General features: G+C 40.5%; 1 protein-coding gene across 2 annotated transcripts in view; it reads left to right on the forward strand.

The window, feature by feature from the left end:
• Positions 1–20,270, forward strand: part of cdh8 (cadherin 8) — a 151,645-nt gene extending 131,375 nt beyond the window's left edge. Inside the window, exons 8-12 of one of the 2 annotated variants that reach the window (XM_028015319.1) lie at positions 1,284–1,420; positions 7,521–7,642; positions 9,552–9,669; positions 14,916–15,167; positions 16,283–20,270. In XM_028015319.1, the coding sequence (XP_027871120.1) occupies positions 1,284–1,420; positions 7,521–7,642; positions 9,552–9,669; positions 14,916–15,167; positions 16,283–16,770 (1,117 nt within the window). In that variant the 3' untranslated portion in view covers positions 16,771–20,270. Of the gene's footprint in view, positions 1–1,283; positions 1,421–7,520; positions 7,643–9,551; positions 9,670–14,915; positions 15,168–16,276 lie in introns of both variants that reach the window. The other variant, XM_028015317.1, reaches the window with a different exon arrangement.
• The last annotated feature ends 2,324 nt before the right edge of the window (positions 20,271–22,594 follow it).

Here is a 22,594-nt window from a genome sequence, read left to right on the forward strand (position 1 = left end):
TTTTTTGACGTTAGCTGAGAAATTAGCTGCCCACCTCTGTCAGCTGTATGTGCATCTGCAGTTCAGTACCTCTGTGCAGCATTTAGATCTAGCCTCAAGTTAAACCAGTGAAACAAAATCAAATACATATAAATACAACACCTAACCATGTATTTTAAATACCATAGACACTTTAATTTCTCTGAAGTTTGTTCACTGAGTAAACCTGCTGATTGGCATTAGGTCCAAATTTCTATCCAAGTCCATGCTTGACTTTGGTCATTTCTAATTTTGATGAATTCTTTAAATTTATCCACAAGAGTGATTTTAGGGGAAGGTGTATGTGCTAAATACATTCAAAGTTAGCAAAACCGCTAAAGCGGGAACCACATACTTAGCTTCACAATTAGCGGAAGTATGCCCACCACTGGAATAGTTGTCTTATTGCCAAGCAGTGAGCAGAAGTAGGTTGCTTTACTTTATAATATGCTAAAAAACAAAAACAACAACAACAAAAAACAACTAAATGAGTATTCTGTATTTTTGGCTTTAGTTGTGTATCAACACCACAAAAAAAATCTGACATACTAGACTAGAGTCTTTTACAGGCTGTGTTATTCCAGCTGCAGCCTTCAGAGGTGTTGCTTTTTGCGGTTTTTACATAATATGGCATATTTGATTGAACACCTTTGTTTACTACCTTGAAACCTGGATTTTGTTTTCAGTTAAGCTTCTCAAACTGTGAGAATCCCATAATGGCCCCTGGCTAACATCAACACATTGCTGCTAAAATCCAAACAAGAACACTCTTAACACACAGGCCATTGGTTAATCTCAATTCTATCCATTATCACCCCCCCACACACACACACACACCCACCCTGTTGTGTTGTGTGACACTTTGCTGTCCTAACTCATTAATTCAAAGCCTTTGGGAGCCATTGAGTGTTGGGAGATGCCAAACAGGGTTAACAGCAGCACATCTCTTACCCTGACACACACTCAGATGTGCTAATGGTTGCTTTGTTTTGTGTGTGTGCGTGCGTGTGTGTGTGTGATTGGAAATGGAGCGCTTCAGAGACGTCATTAGGCTGCTGTGCTGCTCATGTGAAGGCCATAATTATTCCTCAGATGATAATTATTGATTTGTCGGCGTTTTACATGCCCATTGATCTACAGGTTCCTCTCGATGAGCGGGGTTCCCCGTCGGCCGTGGCAACCGGAGGGACCTCAGAAGATGCTCGAGCGGAGCTGCTCGCTCCAGCGGTCCGGCTCGAATTTCTGATGTTTGCGTTTCTTCTCAGGTACTTCATCGATCGGCACACGGATCTGGAGAGGCAGTTCAACATCAACGTTGACGACGGGAACATCACGTTGGCCAAGCCGCTGGACCGGGAGACGGATATGTGGCACAACATCACAGTGACCGCTACAGAAGTCAGTAAGTAGGGGCAGGCGGGGCGAGTCCTGGTGCCACACAAAGCTGTTACTTAGCTGCTGAAGGAGGGCTGTGTACTTCCAAACACTTTGAAATAATAGCTGAGGAAAATGTTCTGCAAATTTACAGCTCCCAATTAAAGGGATATTTAAAGGGGTTTTTTTAAGGGAAGTTATGTGAAATTATCTTAGGAAATACTTTTACGTGTAGGAAAAGGATGAGGAGTTAATCCACCAGATCAGCTGCATCAGAGTAGAGAGAATACAAGACAACACTGTAACAGTCTAAAGAGAGAAAAAAAATGTCATACGCATTTGAGGTTATCGGTTAGAGGTTGAGCTAACCTGACCACGTTCACCGTCCACATTAGTCCACATTATTAAATTTTCCCTTTGGAGCCCATTTAAAAAGATGTGGAGGAAAAACTAAAACTTTACAGTTAAAAAAAGAAAGAAAACCTTGTCCTGTGGATGGGACCGAAGTCCAAATCAGCCAAGGTTTTATTCAAATTAGCTCATGAGGCAGTTTGATGCCGTGTACGCGTCCTTAGCTTGTTAGCTTTCCACCACTTTGAGGACGCATTTGCATTGGCTAAAAGCTTTTTTACTGCATTAAAAAACTATTACTGATAACTTCACGGAACCGCACTACGAAAGCAGAGCTGTATGTTTAATCTACTTTTCTTGTCAAATAATTATATCCTACTGTCTAACATTAGCATAGACTTTGCATATAAAAAATATATCCATTTTTATCAAATACTAACTGACTCCATGTACCTCTATGGAAAAAGTTGTCTTGCTGAAAAATGAGTATCTTATATTCAGTTACAATTATCATACATAATAAACCACAAATGATGATCAGAGTTTTTCACTGATTGAAAGGTCCAACAGCAAAAGGTTGACAATAAAGTCAGTGGGAGATGAAGTACTGCATCAAATCTAAAGTAAAGAGTAATGAAAAATCAATGGGCAAATAAACGAATACAAGAAGACCTTATTATTTAAGGCAATGAAACAAGAATTCGTTTTTAAGTTTAGGGTTCATTTTGAATTAGTTACTCTTTGAAGGTGAACATATCCAAAGCATACTTTAAGTGTTTATTTGTAAACACTTAATGTATGTAATGTTAAAGTCGGAGAATATTCTACTTGATGTTCCTAATTATTTTGTAAAAACGAGCTAAAAGTGTTTCTCATCCCATTGTCCTATGCGGTTCTGCAAGTCATCAATTAGACACTCATCGGCATGCAAGATTAAAAGAAAAACCAAACAGACAGAACACGCTCTCTCCTCTTTTTTTAAATTTTTTTTATTTTTGGAACTCCTCTCAGTTAAAGGAATCGCTGACCTACTGCTGGAAATCCTCCGTTAAACAGTTTAACCGCTCCGGGAGCACGGCACAAACAATTAGCCCGTGACTCCGCAGAGGCATTAAACGCGTTAATTTGCTGAGTTTTGATTGAATTAAACGGCCCAGCGCTCAATTTGTGGAAGTGCAATAACATTAAGACATATCAAATAGACTGTTTTAAAGACATGCTCCGGAGTGGATTGCTCCAAACGCCAGGCATCCATTACAGATTAAAGAACATCTGCGAAGCACAAAAAAAGTCACTGACGATGTAGAAAATCTTGCCGGCAGAGCTACAAACAGCTTCAACCGTACGCAAGGCTTTTTTTGCATACAGATTGTTTCAGGGGGGCTGTATGATGTGATAAAGCTTAATGTACCCCTTTAAGCTATTGGGATAGAAATTGACTCAGCTTGTAACTTTTCTGTCTGCTTCTGCCGTATCTCTCCCTTGCTTCTCGTTCTGGTCCCGTCCCGTTCTTCCTTTAATCAAAGGAAACACTCGTTAATTGTTGGAATAAATCAAAGCCCCAAACACTGTCACAATGTTTTTGGCCGTGGAGTTAAAGACGAATTCCCCGCAATCCACGCGGCGTCCCCTTTTCGAGCGAGCCGAATGTGTTTCACTCGATAAGCCCCCGTCGCCTTGTCACGTCGTAAGCCCCCACCTCCCCGTACACTGCAGGCATGTCTTCCTGCCCCTTGGCAAAGTAACTGTGGCTTGAGATAGTGGCATCTCTAAAAGCACCTAATAGGAATTTGCCAAAATGAATACGGCGGTTTTTGCTATTCTTCACGGTCGGAGAGTAGAAGGCGGTGTCTCCTCTGGCGTGAAAGGGAATAGATGTGTTTCCCCGGCTCTATCCTGGTGCCATTTGCCACCCAAACTGAGGCTCGTTCTGCCGCCTCGCACCAGTTGACGTCTGACTAATCAGATTCTATTCCCTGTCTGCTTGGGGGAGGGTGGAGAGGGGGTTGGTGGGGATTGGGTCCCCTCCTCTCTCTCCACTTTAATCCATCTATCACTGTCTATCCGACTGTCAGTTTCCACTCACCTTGCTGTTTACCTCTTTTTCAACTTGCCTTTTAGATAGGCGGAGGGCCTCAACTTTCAAGGGCCCCCGCTCTCCGCTTTGGTTTCATTTGTTTGTTGAAAGACAAGAAATGCAGATCAAATCGAATAATCCCAGGATTCCTACCAACTGCAGTTGTATTAATGCAGTATGTGTGGCGGCGTGTTCATGTTACGACAAAAGAATGTGACCGTTGTTGCCTTCAAAAACCAAATGAGTTCAGAAAATGTGCTATGACTTTATTACTATGATCTATGAGTCAGAATGAGATTCTCATGCTATGGTGCTAAACACAGTTTCACAGTAACACGATGATTTCATATATTCACCTTCCTAAAATAATGGCCTAATTCTTTTTTTTTTTGCCAAAAGTGATGTTAGCGAAAAAAAAAAGAGATGTTTGTGGTAATTAGCAGCTCCACAGAAGCTAATATCTACAGTCTTTCTTACTTCCACTCTTGGGGATACAGCCAATCGGCATTGAGAAAAACGAATGGCCCTCCTGGATTGGCTGCCTACCAAATGCCAGCCAATAGTATGTGAAGTATTGCGCCTAGAAATTTCAGCTCCGTTAGTTGTATTTTCTTTTAAGTACTTTGGAGAACATGCACAAAAACCTACAAATAGGTGAGATTTTCACAAACAGTTTAAAGTTACTGTCAGAAAATCTGTGAATAGGTGAATCTATGAATACTGAACCATGAATAGACGGGGGGTCTACTGTACTTATAGTGCAGGTCATTATGTGAAACCATCCATATGTAAGAGCTAAAGAAATGAAAAAGAAAAAAAAAAGCAGTGATAAAAAGGAGTGTTAAATGTTCCAAATATGGCTCTATAGAATGGCAGTATTCCAGGTAGATGCAGGCTGTGTAGTTTTTGTAGAAGTGTTTTTTTAATATACTTAGAACACTTTCTTTTTTCTATGTTAACAATTACTGCTGCTGACGTACAATTTTGGAACCGCTCTTCTAGTTTATACCAAACTTGATTAGGCAGAAAAAAAACCATCCATGATGCCTCCACCTGAGTTTGTTGCCAGTTATAAACCTGCCAAACCGAATCATTTCCAGAGCCATAGGTGGTCTGCCTGTGTACCAAATGATTTCCATTTGATACGTTTCCTTTGGGGTACCTGTACCTGTGTCTGCATGGCAGACAGAGATGTCATCAGGTTCTGTAATGCTCGGTGATATGATAGTGTGTGATCCGTCTTGGTGACAATAATCTGTTCTATAGACTCTCATCTATGCCCACTGTGACATTTGTACTCCTCTCATGGTGTGTAACTATCAAACCCTGTCAGGTCCTGGTAATGCAGTTTATTGTTACTATGTGAAATTCTCTGCTATAGTGAACTGATGCACCAGCAGCATCCTAATAATACTATAGGATAGAATATTATAGTAGTAAAATATACTGGCTTTTTAAAACTCAACAGTTTGTTCAAATTCACCCAGTTTTTTTTTTAAAAAAAGAGAGAGATGCGCCGAGGTAGTTGGTCGATTTCCGATCTCTGGTTTCTGTAAAGCTTCTAACTGCTGATTCCAATTTCTGCTTAAGAGCTATAATTAAACAGCGCTCGACATCTTTTATCCAGCCTTGCTAAGAGGTCATTAATTTTTTATTTAAGAAGCAGAGACGATGTCTGACTGTGTATGTGAGGGAGCAGTCGCTGTGAGGCAGACGACATGATTCACAGTTGACATTTGAAACTGTCTTTTAGCGTCTTGAATTTGTGATTAGCCTGATAGCTTTATTCCTCAAAGAGGACGCATGTACACTCAAAGATTTCCAAAGCACTGCCAGCTTTTCTAAAGCTCTACTTTCTATAACAGGGAGAGGTTGAAAGGAACAACAAAAAAAAAATCAAATCAATGTTTAGAGGTTTAGCTTGACTAGCATCTATGGAATTGCACCCAGGATCAATTAGCTCCTTCATCGAATTAACAAAACATCCCAAGAGTGGGTACAAATAGGTGATGTGTGGCAGACGGTTCTTTTTCACACCAAAAACATCCAAAAAGAAAAAGCAAAGGTGCAAAGTGACGCGGACCTGCTAATATCAAGCAGGATGAATAACCAGCCAGACCGCTATGTGGAAAAAAAAACAGTTTCCTTTTAAAAGAAAGCTTTACTGTTTTAAACACCCTACCGGTACTGAAAATAGCTCAATTTGAGTCTTCCTGAAGTAGCAACCTCCACATTAAACAGGATTGTGGGCTAGCTTAACGTGGTAGCATGATAGCTGTATAAGCTAATGAGGCAAAGATAGCATTTTTTAGTTTCCGGTTAGTTTTTCTGGTTAGCAGTTAGAAAACTGCACTGGACAAGCTAAAAACATTGGATTCCAGTAACTAGAATGTTTATCAAGGATCTTCAAAATGTTTGTTAGTTTAAATATTGCATTAATTAAAAATAAACATTAGCATACTTATGGCCCATGAGTGGGACTTAAGAACATTAGCTGTGTTTTTGAGGAAGGGAGGAGGAAGGGAGATTTTTTTTTATTTTTTTGCAATGCTCTTTCTATGTACATATACTGTATTATATACTGTATGTGTTGTATTTTACTAAAAATCTAAGATTCTTGAGATTCCAGTGATGTATGCCAACACAGGTACAATCTTAACTGCAGACAAAGTTAACGCATTTGTGAAAACACTTGGAAAAGCAAATTAACTTCCAACTAATCACTTGAAACCTCATATCATTGACAGAACAGAGCAACGTTAAACAAAAAGGATAGTTTTACATCCACAAGGGTCTACTTAATGTACTCTAATAAAATAGTTTGTCCTCAGCAAGTTTTACATCCATAGTCCAATATAATTTGCCTCTGAAAACCTTCGATATTTCAGTGTCCTTCAGCAAGCTTGTTTTTTTGTCTGTTTTGTTGTGTTTGGGGTTTTTTGTGAGGCTTTTCGTGGTATGGGTAAAAATTGCTGAAACTTTAAATTAAAAAAATCAGCCTGGCAACTATATGTAAGTCAATTGTAATAACTGCTGTGTACAAACATTAAATCAGTCAAAAGGGTAAAAAAAAAAAAATAAATAATTGAACTCAAAAAAGTTTCATTGGCTCCAGTGGGGGAAGTTTTCTTTGGGGGTTAAAGGAATAATTAACTGCTTGAAAAGTTGCCAATTGCTCCACTGATGAATAAATAAATTCACATGGCCTCTTGAACGTGACTGTCAGTTATCAGTGATGAATATTTTCTCTCCAAGCCTCACCTGATTAAATGGCCTTTTCTTGTTTGTTTTTTTTCTTCTTCTCCAGACTTGAGTTACAAATGGCTCCTTAATATGCATGATTTTACTCCTCATGTTTTAAACATCATAGTGTACGGAGGATTCTCTAAAACCATTTTAAAATCTGATGCCCGCATGTTTTTTTTTTTTTCTTTACTTGTTTTGCTTTTTGCATTTGCTGAAACGGAGATGAACTGTCTCGTCCTCCGTTCTCCCAGAAGCCGGGAAAAAAAGGACAAACGAAGATAAAGCAAATAATAAACAAATTAAGACCAGGTCGCAGAATGCATGCAGCCGAAATTCGTGCGGAGCCTTGTTTGTGTGGAGCCTCTTTTTTTCCGATTCCTGCTTATTCATAGCTACTTTTCCTCTACTCTCTCCCTCTTTTCATCCCATCCATCTGTCTATTGAACCATAATAGGAAACCACAGTCAGATATCAAGAGCAATTGTGGCCATCAGAGTAATGGACATTAACGACAATGCCCCTGAGTTTGCCACTGAATACGAGGCCTATCTGTGCGAAAATGGGAAACCTGGACAGGTAAGGAAAGAAATGACTCATTCATCAAAGCAGCGATCTATCACTTTCTTACTCTCTGTCCTTTTTCCTTTTCTCCCTCTCCTCCCCTGTAATGATTGGGCCCAATGAATTACAGCCTATTTATTTCGCTGGGAAACCACAGAGGTGGGAGTACAGACCTTTTCTCTCTGAAACGGGCCTCCCTCCACACGGCGCGCACCGAGCGAACGGAAAATGAGCGCAGTCAGGATTGATCAGAGGGGATCATAATTCAAGACTGTCTTTCATGTCTGCCTCCAGATGGCACAATGCTTTCCCTAGCCAAAAAAAAAAAATCCTGGACAAGTACTTAGTATTCTCCTTCTCATCAATCGCCCTCATTCAGGGCAACTGTGTGCGTACAATAGGGAGCTTTATTCAAAGGGGGAAGAGTGGGGGGGGGAAAGGAAGCGGAGAAAAAGAGAAACTGTCCTGCAGGTCCCGAATTTAAATTTCCAATCAATCATCGGGGATGGGCAACCTGGGAAAGACCCGTGAGGACAGATTAACAGATAGGTCCAGGAGCCTGAAAGTGTGTCAAGCTGGAAAGGAGCTCACTGATAATACTCATAAACTTCAGGAATAAGCAGTAGGAGTGCAGCGATGCATTCAGCTCACGAGAGACGACAACATCGGGTTCACCGAGTGGGATTTGTGAAATATTTCTGGGGCCGGGGAAAAACCAAAAGCTAATCCCTGTTTTCTGTTTTGCCATGTAGGCTGGCATATTAAAAAATAAAAAATGAATTATGCGGAGGTAAATGTGAGAAAATGTAGGAGGTGTTGTGGAAACGTCACATGATGTCTGGAAACTATGGCTGAGTTTTAGTTCACCATATTGTTGAGCAATTTGACGTTTACAAAATAAGTTTGAAAAAGGTTTTGGCGCTATGATGAGGTGGGTTGTTTTTTGTGTTTTTTTTTTGCAAAACTGCAATGGAAACGTTTTTTAGCAGCAAACAATTCACCTAATCAACAAGCAGGCGTTGCCACTGGCACGAACCACAAAGAAGATGATGAAAGGAAGTGATTGGAGAATGATGGAGGAGGCATGTTTTTTAATACAAACTTATTCATGTCTGATTTTAGTTGCGTTTCTTATTTAAGTCAAACACCGCAGTTGTGAAATTGTTTTGTCTTTTTTGACATTAGCACGTTCAGGTTTGAGCTGCTCCAGTTCTGAATTGTGCATTTATATTGTGATCAAGGGTGCAAAAGGTTTTTTTTATTACTTTTGCTGTGACTTCACTGTTTAGTTCATGTACATTTTCAACAATGACCCGGTCTTCTTGGAATAAATTTATAGTTTTGGGGAATTTTTTAATACTTTTAATGTCTCACTTTGCAAACATTTCTTTAGTATTTGGTAGATATTTCTTTTTAAGCTGCATAAGACATTTTTGGGCATCCCTTCACAATCTTCTAATAGTTTTCTTGGATGCTTGGCCCATTCCTCCTGACATAGATGGTCTTTTTTAAAGGTTTTATTGGTTCTAGTGGCCTGTAGTTGATAGTGAATTGAAAGGAAAGGGGGTCCAGCTCTACCCTTTAATATTCTAAGGAACTGATATCAGGTCTTTGTGATGGTCTTTGTCATCCTTATACACCTGGCAAATAGTTTTTCTCACATGTTTGGAAGATATTTTTTGCTTCCAAATTTTAATGTCCTTCCTGGTTTCTTAAGATATTGCTACAATACTTCCTCATGATGTTCCTTTTCTTATGATGCCGTGTGTTAAACAGGTTTATTTGTCTTTTTATATAGTGTAAGTAAGTCCATAATTGGTTCCAATTATGTGATCCAGAAGTAAAGACAGAATGAGCAGGCTGTGGTCTCTAATGGCTTTGCCCTGTCTGCTTTGTGTATCCTCTCGTCTTGTTTTCAACCCAGGTGATTCACACCGTCAGCGCCGTCGACAAAGACGACCCGAGCCAGGGTCACAGATTCGACTACCGCCTGGTCCAAGAGGCGCAAAGCAACCCCAACTTCACCATCAAACACAACCAAGGTGAGGAAAACCAAATCAGTCTCCTGGAAATCAGCTGTTTCCATGGGAGAACGACCGAAGTGTCTCTGAGTGAACCCCCCGCCTCCCGCCCCCATCTCCCGTCTCCAAGTCTTGTCTCTTGCTCACGGCGTATTAACCGTACCGCAGATGAAATCTGGTGGATCAGTGTAGCTCACAATTAGCAGATGTGAAATTGTTTGGACACCAGCTTCTCATTCACTCCCCAGTGCATTTTGAGGCAAACTAAATGAGTGGGATCCAAATGGCTTTCCGTGGCAGTCTTGCAGCTCAATGTAGGGTGACATCCTAGGAGCCGTTTCGCGGCAGATGGTGCTACATTTATTTGCTAAATATTCTGATTGCTTTATGTGCCATTTTCTCTCGTCTTAATTCCATTCCTCCTTTTTCTGGTTTCCTTTTTTTTGTTGTTTTTTTTTTTCTTCCACTACTGGCTCTGAACAGGCTGCGTTCCAAATGACGTTGTGTAATGTTTCAGCTCGGGGCAAAAAAAAAACCCATCCTCATATGGTACTAGCCTTCTGTTTGGTTGCAGAAGCTGCAGGCTAACTTACAGCAACCTCTCTCAGATGGTGGAAAGTACATAGAAATCAGGTCATAAAGTGGACTCACTGTCTTCTGTCCGAAATAAAAACCTCTTACTTTGTAATAGGTACTCAGCGGGCAGGAGCATGGCATCAGGGTAATCACAGGAAGCATAAAAATAGCCAGGGAAAAGCATATCACTCTTTTTCTAGCATATCAAGCAGAGACAACTAAAGTGAGGCACAAGCCGAATCCATTTTTCTTGTCATGTGTGCAAATATCCTGAAACAAAGACTTGAGTTCTGCTCCTGCGAATTGGCTCTGAATTAAACAGAAAGGGTCGCAGGTTGTGTTTGAAGTGCAATCATTTCTGATCTTTTATAGTTTCTCACCAATTAATTGTTTGTTTTAGCATTTTATCATGTTTCAATCGCAAACTTCAATATATTCTAATAGTTAGGACTTTATGTGACAGACTAAGTCAAAGTAGTGAGCAATTCTGAAGTAGCTATTGCAAATAAAAGTGTAAGAAGCATTTATATTCAAGCCCTATTACTCTAATGCTTCTAATTAAATTCCAGTGTAACTAATTCCCCTGAGACCTCACCTAAGTAGTAACTGGAGGTAACATGGTTGTAATTGAAAGTCAGCTGTTTTGGGAAAACTTCAGAAGTTTTGTTAGAGAACAACCTGCATCATAAACTACCTCTCCATACTCATGGCTCCAACCCGATCTTCCCCAGTCATTCCCGGCCGGATTCGTCTGCATTTCCAGATCCTGAGCGGTTCTCCCACGTCTTTTGGAACCACGTCAGGGATGGTGCTGGCCGGACCTAACGGGGTGTTGAGCGCCAGCGATTCGAGTCGCAGCAGACGGCATTCATTGATTGGATTTACATCAATAAATACATCCCGTCCGCCATGTTCAATTTCAATTTGTGGCAAGACCGTAATAGCTGGCAAGATGGCAAACTACACAAAGATAATTTCATGGTCAGACCTTAAGATCCAAACGTTTTTGTCAATTGTGATGGAAGAGTGCAAACAGCGTCCACTGAATGGGGCAACTCACCATGAATAAATATAAGAGATTTCAGAGAACATGCACACCCAAGGATACAAGCGGCAAGATGACATCCATAGAGCGTTGACCACATCTCCTGGACCGCTCACATAGTGTGAAAGACTCACTTCAGACCAATGGAGACTCAAACAGTTTGGCTGGAACTGAACCAGACATTAGCAGGTTAGTGTGAGACATGGCAATGGAGACGGGTCTGTAGAGTCCAAGGAACACAGCAGTTCATGTCAGGGAGAAAGTCATGGGGAGATTTGAAGTAAGACCAGCTTCTGAACCAATGTCTCCATCTATTGCCCAACTAGAAGCCTACCCATACCTGGCTGTCCACCTCAATAGAGAGGCTGGAGAAGCAGCAAAGAGACAGTCAGTAACTCTCAAGGAGCTACAGGACAATCAAAACCTGTTGGAGGCTTTAACAATCTTCGCTTTAGCGACCCTAACCAGAGCTTTGGAATAGTTTATGACAAATCATTTAGCCCAGTCAAAGCCCAGACCTGAATCCACTGGCAGAATCTGAGGCAAACCTTGAAAAGTGATGTTCACCTACTGCTCTCCATTCAGTCTGACTGAGCTTATAATCTTTTACAACGATTTCCATCTCTAGATCTCGACGCTTACAGAGACATACCGCAAAACAACTCGTAGTTGGGATTGCAGTGAAATGTGATTTAACAAAGTTTTGACTCTGATGTGTTGAATCCAAGGGCACACCACACTTTTATGTTTTTTATGTGGGGAAAAAAAACCCCTGAAAAACATGGGTCATTTTCCTTCCACTTCCACAATTATGCACTACTTTGTGTTGATCCATCACATGAAATCCCATTACAGCTCTCGATCTCTGTGGCTTCCGCTATGACGAGCAACAATTTCAAAGCGCATGAATATTTTTCAAAGCAGTGTAGTCCATAAAAAATGTTTCCCAGCCACAAACGAAAGAACAGGCGTGCATTAGACCGAACAACAAAACGGCTTCATTTCCCCCCCGACTTTTCTAAAGCCACAGTAAATGTGTTGTGTTGCGCTTCAACTCGATGCAGCGCATCAACACACCACACCACACTACACCTGCCACTTGTATATAATATTGTTAATTCCAAACAGAGAAAAGGAGCCCGTTGCACCGTATCCCCCTGCACTCCAGTGGCTATTTCTATCTGAACAGGCAGCTGTGGGAGACACTTGAGTGAAGAGCATCAGGGCCTCTGTCAGCCTCTGTACGTGGCTTTTGTTTGCGATGATGAATCTAATTGTAGGGTTTACACAGTGAAGAGGTTAAGGGTTGTCAGCCAACAGGAAAACAGCTAAGATTCCGACTAGCTGAAAACAAGACGCTGTATACTCTGAGACGGCGTTCTCTAGTTAAGAAAGAACTCAACAACATGCCCTTATAAGAAACAGAAACGGCAAAAAACCCTCAAGAAAAAGGCAAGGCTGCAAAAATGTAAATTTATAAGACAAGATAGCCAATTGTTGAGGGTTTTAGATGTATCCCTGTACATTTCAATACACAGTAGTTCTGTAGAGACATTTGCAAGCAGGACTTTAAGACATTCTGTAGTTTAACCAATGGAAGGTATAGTATTTTAATTTAAAGCACTAATAGTTCCTGTACCTGTAGTGTTAGCTTTCCTTTAATTGAGCGGTGGAAGCAGCACACTGGGGGACTGGAAGGTACAGCACTCTTTTTCATTTTGAACTGAAAATCAAACTTTTAGAACCAAAAAACTCTGCATTAAATCAAATGTTATCTCTAAGTGAGTTAATAGTAAAATTCAAAAGAAAAACATCTTATTTGGAGCGGAAGACAAAAATTTAGTCTTAAATATTTGCTTTTTATTTTATTAGACAGCGGATGATTTTTTTAAATACACAATATCATGAATTTTTGTCCCTTACTTCCTGGATTTATTTACAGTTATACATACTATGAAAATGTGGGCTTTTGCAATTAAACAGGTTCTAAATGAAGCAGAAATTATTATTTTACCTTTAGCATGTAGTAGAAATATGAATTGTTGCATAATTAGTTATAGACTGACCTCTAGTTGACACTAAACTACCCCCGATGTATCTCATTATGTGTAAAATATGCACCAACAGGCAATAGATGTATACAAACCCATGTTAAATAACTATTTGTTATATTTTAAGTCAAATTTAGATTTCTATTGAGAATATTTCACTTCTTGTTTCTTAAGCATACTTTCTTTTTCACAATTTCATGTAATTTGTATGAATTGACCTCTTGTGAATTAACTGGGACAAAAGCGTAGCCCCTTGTGACCTTTAAGCAAAAGTATGGAAGTGCTTCAAAGTCAAAATTAGATTTAAATATAAATCTTTCCCCACTCTCCGTTTTCTTAAATTTGTAATCCAATTAAGTCGTCCTTTTTTTTTCTTTTTTTTTTTTGTTGTTGCACACAATACATCATTGCATGATGTATTGTGTTGGATATTTTTACTTGTACTTTTGTGACAGCACTTTTGCTGTCACGTTGAGCTTTTTATAGCTGAAATCCTAATCTGAACGGAGCTCTGCTTTTAACTCTCAAGGTGCACCGTGTTCATTTGAACCTAATGTGCTTGGAGAATGAACACCGTTTTTGTGGCCTTTTATGTGAAAGAAGACTGAAAAGCAGCATTCTTGTCAGTGCATTATGTTTTGAAGGTAACCTACACAACTCTGTCTGCGGCTGAGCTGACAGGCAGGAGATGCTTTGTTCTATTTTTGCCAACAGTATTTAAGAAAGGCGATGGGGATGACCTGTATACTGGGACATACCCTAACAGTTTACAGGATATAGTTTACCCTTGCCTGCTGTGTGTGGAGTGCGGAGCGATTCAAATGAAGTAGGGCATGCTGGCGCTCACAAAGCAGAGTGTACCACTTAGTGGCAGCACTTGTAAGAAAATAAATCCGAACATATGTTCACATCAATTACAGATTGTGCAAAAGCAAGTGATGCTATCATGAAGCGTTCCGTCTTTGATTGAGTTCTCTCTGTCAATGCAAAACTTCAATGCAAAACGGCTCTGGGCTTTTTTCCTCTCCTCTACATGACGAGTCCCTGTGATTTCCATCCTCCTTCTTCGGCACGCCCTCGAGCGACGAGGCAAAGGTTAGACTATCAGACATCTTGTAGGTTTTCAATAAGATTGCCAGGAGTGGATTCTTGTGGGAATGCAAGTGCTTGATAATGTGAGCCGGGTAAGAAGTGCCAGCTAATGAGCAGACAGCTTCACAGGAGTGTCATCAAAGAGCAGCTGGCACCTTTCTGGGTCGACATGTGCCACTGTCTCCTCTCTGCCGGCGTCGCCCGCCGCCGTCCCGCAATCGCCGCCGCCGGTTTTCGGAGTGCAGGAGGAACAGCGAGCTCCGGCGCCGCCTTCCTTCGATTGAATTTCAGACAATTCCTCAAACGAGAACAAAGAAGAAGAATGGCGCAATAAAATGTGAGACATTTCTAAAAGCCTGGTGATGGTGGATGTGAAATTAGTTTACCCTCACTCACCACTGATTCTGATCTGAGTGGGATTGGAGTCTGGGATTTTCACACGTCCTTCTCTGAAAATGAATTTTTAAATTCACCCGTTTCTTCTCTCTTTCTCTCTTTGACAGACAATTCGATCAGCGTCGTCGCCAAGCATGATGGCTTCCGGCGACAGAAGCAGGAGATCTACTTCCTGCCGATTGTTGTGTCGGACCAAGGCCATCCGCCGATGAGCAGCACCAACACCTTGACCATCCGGGTCTGTGGGTGCAGTAGAGATTTAGTGGTGCAGTCCTGCAACGTGGAGGCCTACGTCCTTCCCATCGGTCTCAGTATGGGGGCGCTCATCGCCATCTTGGCTTGCATCATACTCTTGCTAGGTGATCTATTTCTGTTTTTATAAAGTGACGTTGATTTACATTTTCGCCATCCCACTGAAATTGAGCTCTCTCCTTTGTCATGTCATACCCACAAACTATGTTCTATTTTAAGGTGTTTCTTTTTAATATTAGTTGAAATAAAAATAAAAAAATTCAGAAGATTAGGACATGCTTACATACTCAGCCACACGTCCTATCATCATCTGGAGTATACCTCTATAAGCTTTGTACATACACAGACTGCTGTTTTTCATATTCCTTCTTTGCAAAAAAGCAAATTCAGATTTGATGGACAGCATTTCTTAAAGGGGCAGTATAATTTAAATCATTGTTTTTCTTAGCTCATGAACCATGCATGAAAGAAACACGCATGGTTCTTTCATGCATGTTTGAGGAATCCTTTAGTCTCCGTTGGCAACCATTCGGCTTTTCCAAAGCATGGGCTTTGAGGCTTTTCTAGGCTTCCACGTCACAGAGCAGCCCTACCGCACTCAGCTCCTTCAGACTAGCCAGCAGCAATTAGCAAACACCTGGTGGAACTTCGCATCAGTGGAGCTCATTATGCGATCTACTTCTCAGTCCAGTTCTGGTAAAAACATTATTAAAGCCATAGAGAAGCCATGTTGTGATGACTTCCTGAAGGCGGAGTTTCAGAAAGAGCAGGAATTTTTTAAAGAGACAGTCACCTAATTTCAAGGTGTAAAATTAAGTGAAATTTATTGGGTCATATTTGATATATATTGCATTTTATAACAACTGAAGTTAACAAAGTTCCTTTATTATGCAACAAAATGATTCTGTTCTCTTACACCACCCCTTTACGGGTATCAGAGTAAGAGAGGCTGAATTCAACTACACGCCATGTTTTCATCATTTTCAATCTTTTTTTACACTTCACAGTGGGAAAAAAAGTCATTGTGTTGGTCAATCACATAAAATCCCAATAGAATCCATTCATTGAGTTTTATGAATTTCAGAAGACATTGATACTTTACAAGGCTCTGTGTCTTACATAAATATTCAGATTTTGTGTTTGGTAAAGCTTGACCGAGATTTCTTCGTTTCCTTCTTCCGTTCTCTTATTCCATTCCACCTTCTTTTTCGGACAGTAATAGTAGTACTATTTGTGACCTTGAGGAGACACAAGAACGAGCCCCTGATCATCAAGGACGACGAAGACGTGAGGGAGAACATCATCCGCTACGACGACGAAGGCGGCGGCGAGGAGGATACCGAGGCGTTCGACATCGCCACGCTGCAGAACCCAGACGGCATCAACGGCTACCTGCCGCGCAAGGACATCAAGCCGGACCTGCAGTTCATGCCCCGGGCGGGGCAGCACTCGGGCCCGAACGGCGTGGATGTGGACGAGTTCATCAACGTGCGTCTTCACGAAGCCGACAACGACCCGACGGCCCCGCCGTACGACTCCATCCAGATCTACGGGTACGAGGGCCGGGGGTCGGTCGCCGGCTCCCTCAGCTCGCTGGAGACGGCGTCGTCGGACTCGGACCAGAACTATGACTATCTCAGAGAGTGGGGCCCGCGCTTCAGAAGACTCGGGGAGCTCTACTCTGTGGGTGAAAGCGACCGCGAAACCTGACCTTTGGTCTGTTAGGGAAAAAAAGGAAAGAAAAAAAAAAGACCTTTCTAAGTTTTTCTTTTTTTCTTCTTTTTTTTGCTTTCGACATATTTGTGTATTAAACGCTAGGGTTTGCTGGCTCATAGAAACGTGTTTCAAAATAAAAATAAAAATCAACAACAACAAAAAAAAACATTAATAAAGAGCGGCCACCTTTTTGTATTCTTTTTAGAGTGAGGTTTAGCAGTCGTCATCCACTATGTCAAGCGCATTGTACTTGTCGAGCCAAACAATGTCTTTATTAGGAGATTCTTGTGGAGTGTACCTTAGATTCAGTGTGGAGTGTCTAGCAGTACTTCGGGTGTTTGTCATTTGCTGTGACTGCAGGTAGCAGACAAAACCCTGGCATTTCTGGTAGTTACCAAACCGACGGTTGGTTCCGCGAAGATTGACCGGTCACCGTTACCCTGTTCTCCCTGGACACCGAGCTGGACTACAGAAGCTGCAGTGGGACCTTCTGAGTCTCCCAACGGCCCCCTACCGGAGAGATGAAGGGGCTGACAAATGAAAAAGCAATACCTGGACTACATAACAATGATGAATGTATATGTGGTTTGGAAATCAAGCAAAAGGACTAACAAAGGATTGGCTTTAAGGTGAAATTGTCATAATTTGATATGTTCTCCGGTGACTACATTTCTAGACTATCCGAAAGCCCCGGGAGGCTCGCTTTATACAACTCTTTGTATTTACATGCTACAGGTGTGGGTCGCAAGTGTTACTAGCCTATAAAAGACTGACATAAAGACAAAAAACAGAAATGTAGAAACTTTTGAGGCCTTCTTTTTACAGAAGCAACATTAAATACAATTGTAATCTACTGTTTTTTGACAAGAGACTTGTTGATTCTTCATTCCTGTTCTATCGGTTTTTGTATATCTGTTCTTAAGTCTTCATTTCTCCCCTTCTCCCCCCTGTGCTATTTGAAATGAGTGTGTTTAGATGATTTCACATACATTTGTTTGTTTTTCCGAAACACTTGATCACAGTTTAATAGCAGCCAAATCATATCGTGAATTCTTGCAGGTGATGATTAGGCATGGGCTTTTTAACAAATGTTCTGTAGCTTGAAAGTCTATTGGATCTGAAGGTTTCCTTTGACTGTGCGGAGCATTGAGTAATGCAATGCTGCCTCTTTCCCACATTTCAACATGTGCTGCCCGTCAGCTGGCTGAAAGACCTTCGTCTCCTTTGATGCATTGAACACATCAATGTTTTTCCTCTGTACTTTTATTTCTGGTAGGCCTACTGACGTGAAATTCAGACCAGATGTCAGTAACAACATCCACACACTTAATCCATGAATTTAATTGTACAATATCACGACATGACAGAGGAGAAGTTAACCATGAAAAAGCTGCAAAAAGACACAAATCCAGGAAATTATATCAAATCTGTTAGCACTTAATAGTAAATCGATATAAACTGTTTGTAGCGCAAATTTATGGCTTTTCTAAAGGTCTCCTACTGCCCTGTTGCCAAAGATCAAAATGGCTAAAATACTAGCCCCTTATTTTATGTTTTACTGCTTTACTTTGTACAGAAGGTCTGGACACTCGACTATTGAGAAACGACTGGTTTCAATTGCTAACCTATGCTATTAGTACAAAACATGCTAATAGCATTGGTTACAGATATATTTCTAAGGATATAAATGCTCCTCCAAGTAGCATTGTGGCAATAATGCAACAGTGTAAGGAACAGTAAATACAGAACCATAAATCAGCCTCAACCTGGTGCTCTTGGCTATGTTTATTATGGAGGAATGGGAAAAAAAACAATCAGAAAAGAGAACTGAAACCGCCATGTTTTGTGTAAGAAAAACCCGTTGAAAGTCACTTCAAACGTTTGCCACAGGACAACTGATGAAGTAAATGAAGAATATAGCCTTAGTATTTTGAGACCAACTTTATAATCTGTGGATGTCTTTGCACAGTCCGCGTTTTGGAAAAGAAATGGGTCCTGTACAAATCCTAAACAAAACCAAACCAACAGTGAAGTCTGGAGGTGGGAACGCCGCCTTCGTTTAGCATATGGCATTGTCGGAAGTCAAATATTTAATGGGAGGCTCAACAGAGAAATGTGCCAGAAAGTGAAGATGAAATGAGAGTGGATTTTTAAACAACATATAGCCAAAGAAGCTGAATTAGTTTTAGAGAAACTGCAAGAATCACCTAGTCAATCATTCAACTTGAATCCCTTTAGAAATATAATGAAATATCCAAGCGAATGCGTCTTCATGCATCTTCATGCATTCGCTTGAAAGTTGAAAGTGGTCTGTGTAAGGGTCAAAATGACACCTGAGCAACACATGCAGCTAGTTTTGCCGTAAAAGAAACATCATAAAGCTTTCATTACCAAAATATACTTTTCCATCCAATCCAAACACATGACTGGCAGGTTAATTGGCCTTACTAAATTCTTCTAAGGTATCCGTGTGTGTGTGTGTGTGTGTGTGTGTATCTACATTGGCCTGTGATGGACTGGCAACCTGTTCCTGGTTTTCTTTAGCCTCTCGCCCAACTGCAACTGGAGTTGGACAATGGATGGATGAATGTTCATCCATCGTATTCACCTTCTTCTGCCTATCGATGATGCTTTCTTTGTTGCCCACGACTGATGAAACTTTAATGTCAGTAGTTCCATTAGATTTACTGAGTTAAGATGTTGATGTGTTCTTATTGTTTCCACTCTCATACAGCAAAACATGTCTAGTGCTATACAATGAAACCATCAGTATTTTACTCAAAGTTATTGTATCGAGATTCTCATACCGGCCCATGCCTAGTGATGACACAGACTAGATGTAAACAGGCACACTGGAGCTTTAAGGTTGCTCAAACAAAACAGAGGAACTTACTGATAGTGATTAATAATAGTAAGATGGTACTATGATATTTCTGATATATGCTGATTGAGAATAAAATGCAACCCAAGCAGCGTCCAAGGGTACAACAAGTGAGCCTCTGAGCACAACAGTCCAATTAGGACCCAGGAGTGTGACTTTCTTCAAACATCAAACCTCATTTAGCAAATGCAGATCACATTAGCCCAAGAAAAATGAAAACACTGATTGAGATTATGTGCATATTGTGCTCACACTGTATGATACCAATTAAAGAAAAAAAGTCTTGTTCTGTACATAGAGTTACTGCTAACGTCATTAGCTTTTGATAAGGTGGTAGGTTTTGTCTCTGCACGTTAGCTCTTGCACATAATGACAATTTCAATGGCACTGCAGCTGCGTGCATACTCAGTTTGTACTGATACAGTATTCTGGCAGTTCTTAGTAGACAAAACAATATATATGGGATAGTTCTACATGCAGATCATATTTTCTACTGTGCTTTAATGCTTATAAATGTGTATGTTCAATTATTTACTCCCTGTACTGTAATCTAAGACACCCTGTATTGTTTCCTACTTTGTGAAATATATTTTTATAAATATTGCTGAATGTGTTGGATTCTTCATCTTTTTTTATTGCCCTTCAGTTTCAGTTAATGGTCACCAATAATGAGCAGTCATCGCGGTGAGTCTTGACAACTTCATGACTGTTGAACAAAGTCGGCATGCCTGGACTGATTGAATCTTGAGAGTCTCCACTCTGATCCGACGTGATAGGATAGTATGTAATTACCCCTTCATCATGCCAGCTGTTAGTGGGTAGGAAAGTGAACATATTGCTGCTTTGTTTTGAGCTACTGTGGCTCAGATTGCTTAGGAATTCAATGCTGGTTTTGATCAAATGAAATCAGATACACAGTATACCGTGGTTTGTTGCATATGGGGGTGTATAACCTTAAAAAAAGTCATCTTACAAATGCAGTGATAGGTACACCTCCTCTAATCCGCTAACGGCAAAGCTACTTTTTTGGTTAGCGCTTTAGATAACTTTGAAAACGTTTAACATACTTAGGTTTGCCTATATTCATTTTTCTAGATAAATTCTAAAGCGATAATTTTCTTAAATAATTTTGTAAATTTTCAGTTGAGTAAAGTTGGACCAACTGTTAAAAATGGTCCAAGTAATTAGACTTTCTATTTATTCTCTTATTTTGAAGTGAGTGAAAACGGTTCATGCAGCACTTCTGCTTCCCGTCTCATTATCTTTTTCCGCTCAGAATGTATCTGAAACCAGAAACAGAGAACAAAAAAAACACAGACAGAAGAGAACAAGTTATAAACTTAAATACAATATCTAGGGGCATCATAATGTCAAAATAGACATTATGTCTATTTTTAAATAATGTCAAGGGTTGTACTCTTTCAAAGGTAGGTACAATTTGAATTGAAGTTAGCCCTTTAGCATTAGCCTTTGCTAAATTTGTGTTGGTGGGACAAATGTTTATGATAATTGCTTTAGGGTTAGCACAGCTAACTTTAATTAGCAGTGTCCACCGCTGGGAGTGTGATTATCAGAGCTGTACCACAGAGCAACAGAAGAAGGTGGCCTGGTGTGATTACATTTTACAACACATGGTTGGACGGGTGCAGGTGCACTCTTTACCTGGAAAACATATGGCACAAGTATCCACTGTGGGAACAAGGTGGGCTGGCAGTGGCAATGTAATGTTTTTGCCTGGGAAAACTCTTGGGTCCTGAGATCCATTTGGATGTTACTTTTTCATACACCAGCTACCTAAGCACTGCTGCAGATCATGAACACATTTTAATAGAGCCAGTGGTAGCTGGGGTTTATTTCTGTATGGTGACATTTAACAGCAATTTTGAGAAATTGACTTGGCCTCCAAATTCTCCACAACTCAATTTAGTTGAATATCTGTTAGTTTGACAAAATACGCCCCACTTCACAAGATTAAGGACGTAAAAAGAATCTCCTCTGTATAGCCTGGCTGGCATATGCAAAAAAATACACCTTAGAATTGGGCCCACTGGACTGTATAGCTCAGAAGGGAAAATGTGTTTGTGGAGAAGATGAGTGATATGAAAATGAAATTGGACATTGTTGATTTATTGCAGAAAGATTTGTGAAATAGAGGATATCAGGCTATGTTTTACTTTTATAAAACAGTGTAAGTTGTATAAAAGGATTTAAGTTTAAATTTTTGTGGGGTTTTTGTCATGTGATCCACTCTCCTTACCTGTTGGTGGCGGTAATGCTTCCTTCAGTTGTTTGCTAACCACCAATATGACAAAGAAGAAGAAGAGGCACGTTGCACCTTTAGGAATCTAGCAAACAGATTAGGGCGGCTTTGGGAAAAAAGTAGGACTAAGTATTAGGTAGTTTGTCATAGTTTACCAATTTAATTTGCTGTACAATTTGTTTTAACTATAAAGGCAAAGGCCGTTAAAATGCTAGTATTCCCTTCCACCTAGCCCAGGGGTGTCAAACTCCAGTCCTCAAGGGCCGGTGTCCTGCAACTTTTAGATGTGCCTCTGCTGCACCACCTGAGTAGAATAATTAGGTCATTAGCAAGGCTCTGGAGAACTGATCTACACAAGGAGGAGGTAATTAAGCCATTTCATTCCAGTGTTTTGTATCTGTGGCACATCTAAAAACTGCAGGACTGCGGTCCTGGAGGCCTGGAGTTTGAGACCTGTGACCTAACCGGCATACTGCAAGATTAAAAGCAGGAGACACAACAGAGGCTATCATCGATTAATGTGATCCGTAAATATAACAGTGGCAAACAATCAAACGAGATATTGTGATTGAGTCCACAACATTTTAATTTAATGATTGTAACTCAGTTAGCTGTATCGCTACACAGCCATTAGAAAATAAAGCACACAAACATCCGTTCCACAACCGTCGTCACCT

This window comes from Xiphophorus couchianus, chromosome 4 (genome assembly GCF_001444195.1).
Source record: "Xiphophorus couchianus chromosome 4, X_couchianus-1.0, whole genome shotgun sequence".
Lineage (NCBI taxonomy): Eukaryota > Metazoa > Chordata > Actinopteri > Cyprinodontiformes > Poeciliidae > Xiphophorus > Xiphophorus couchianus.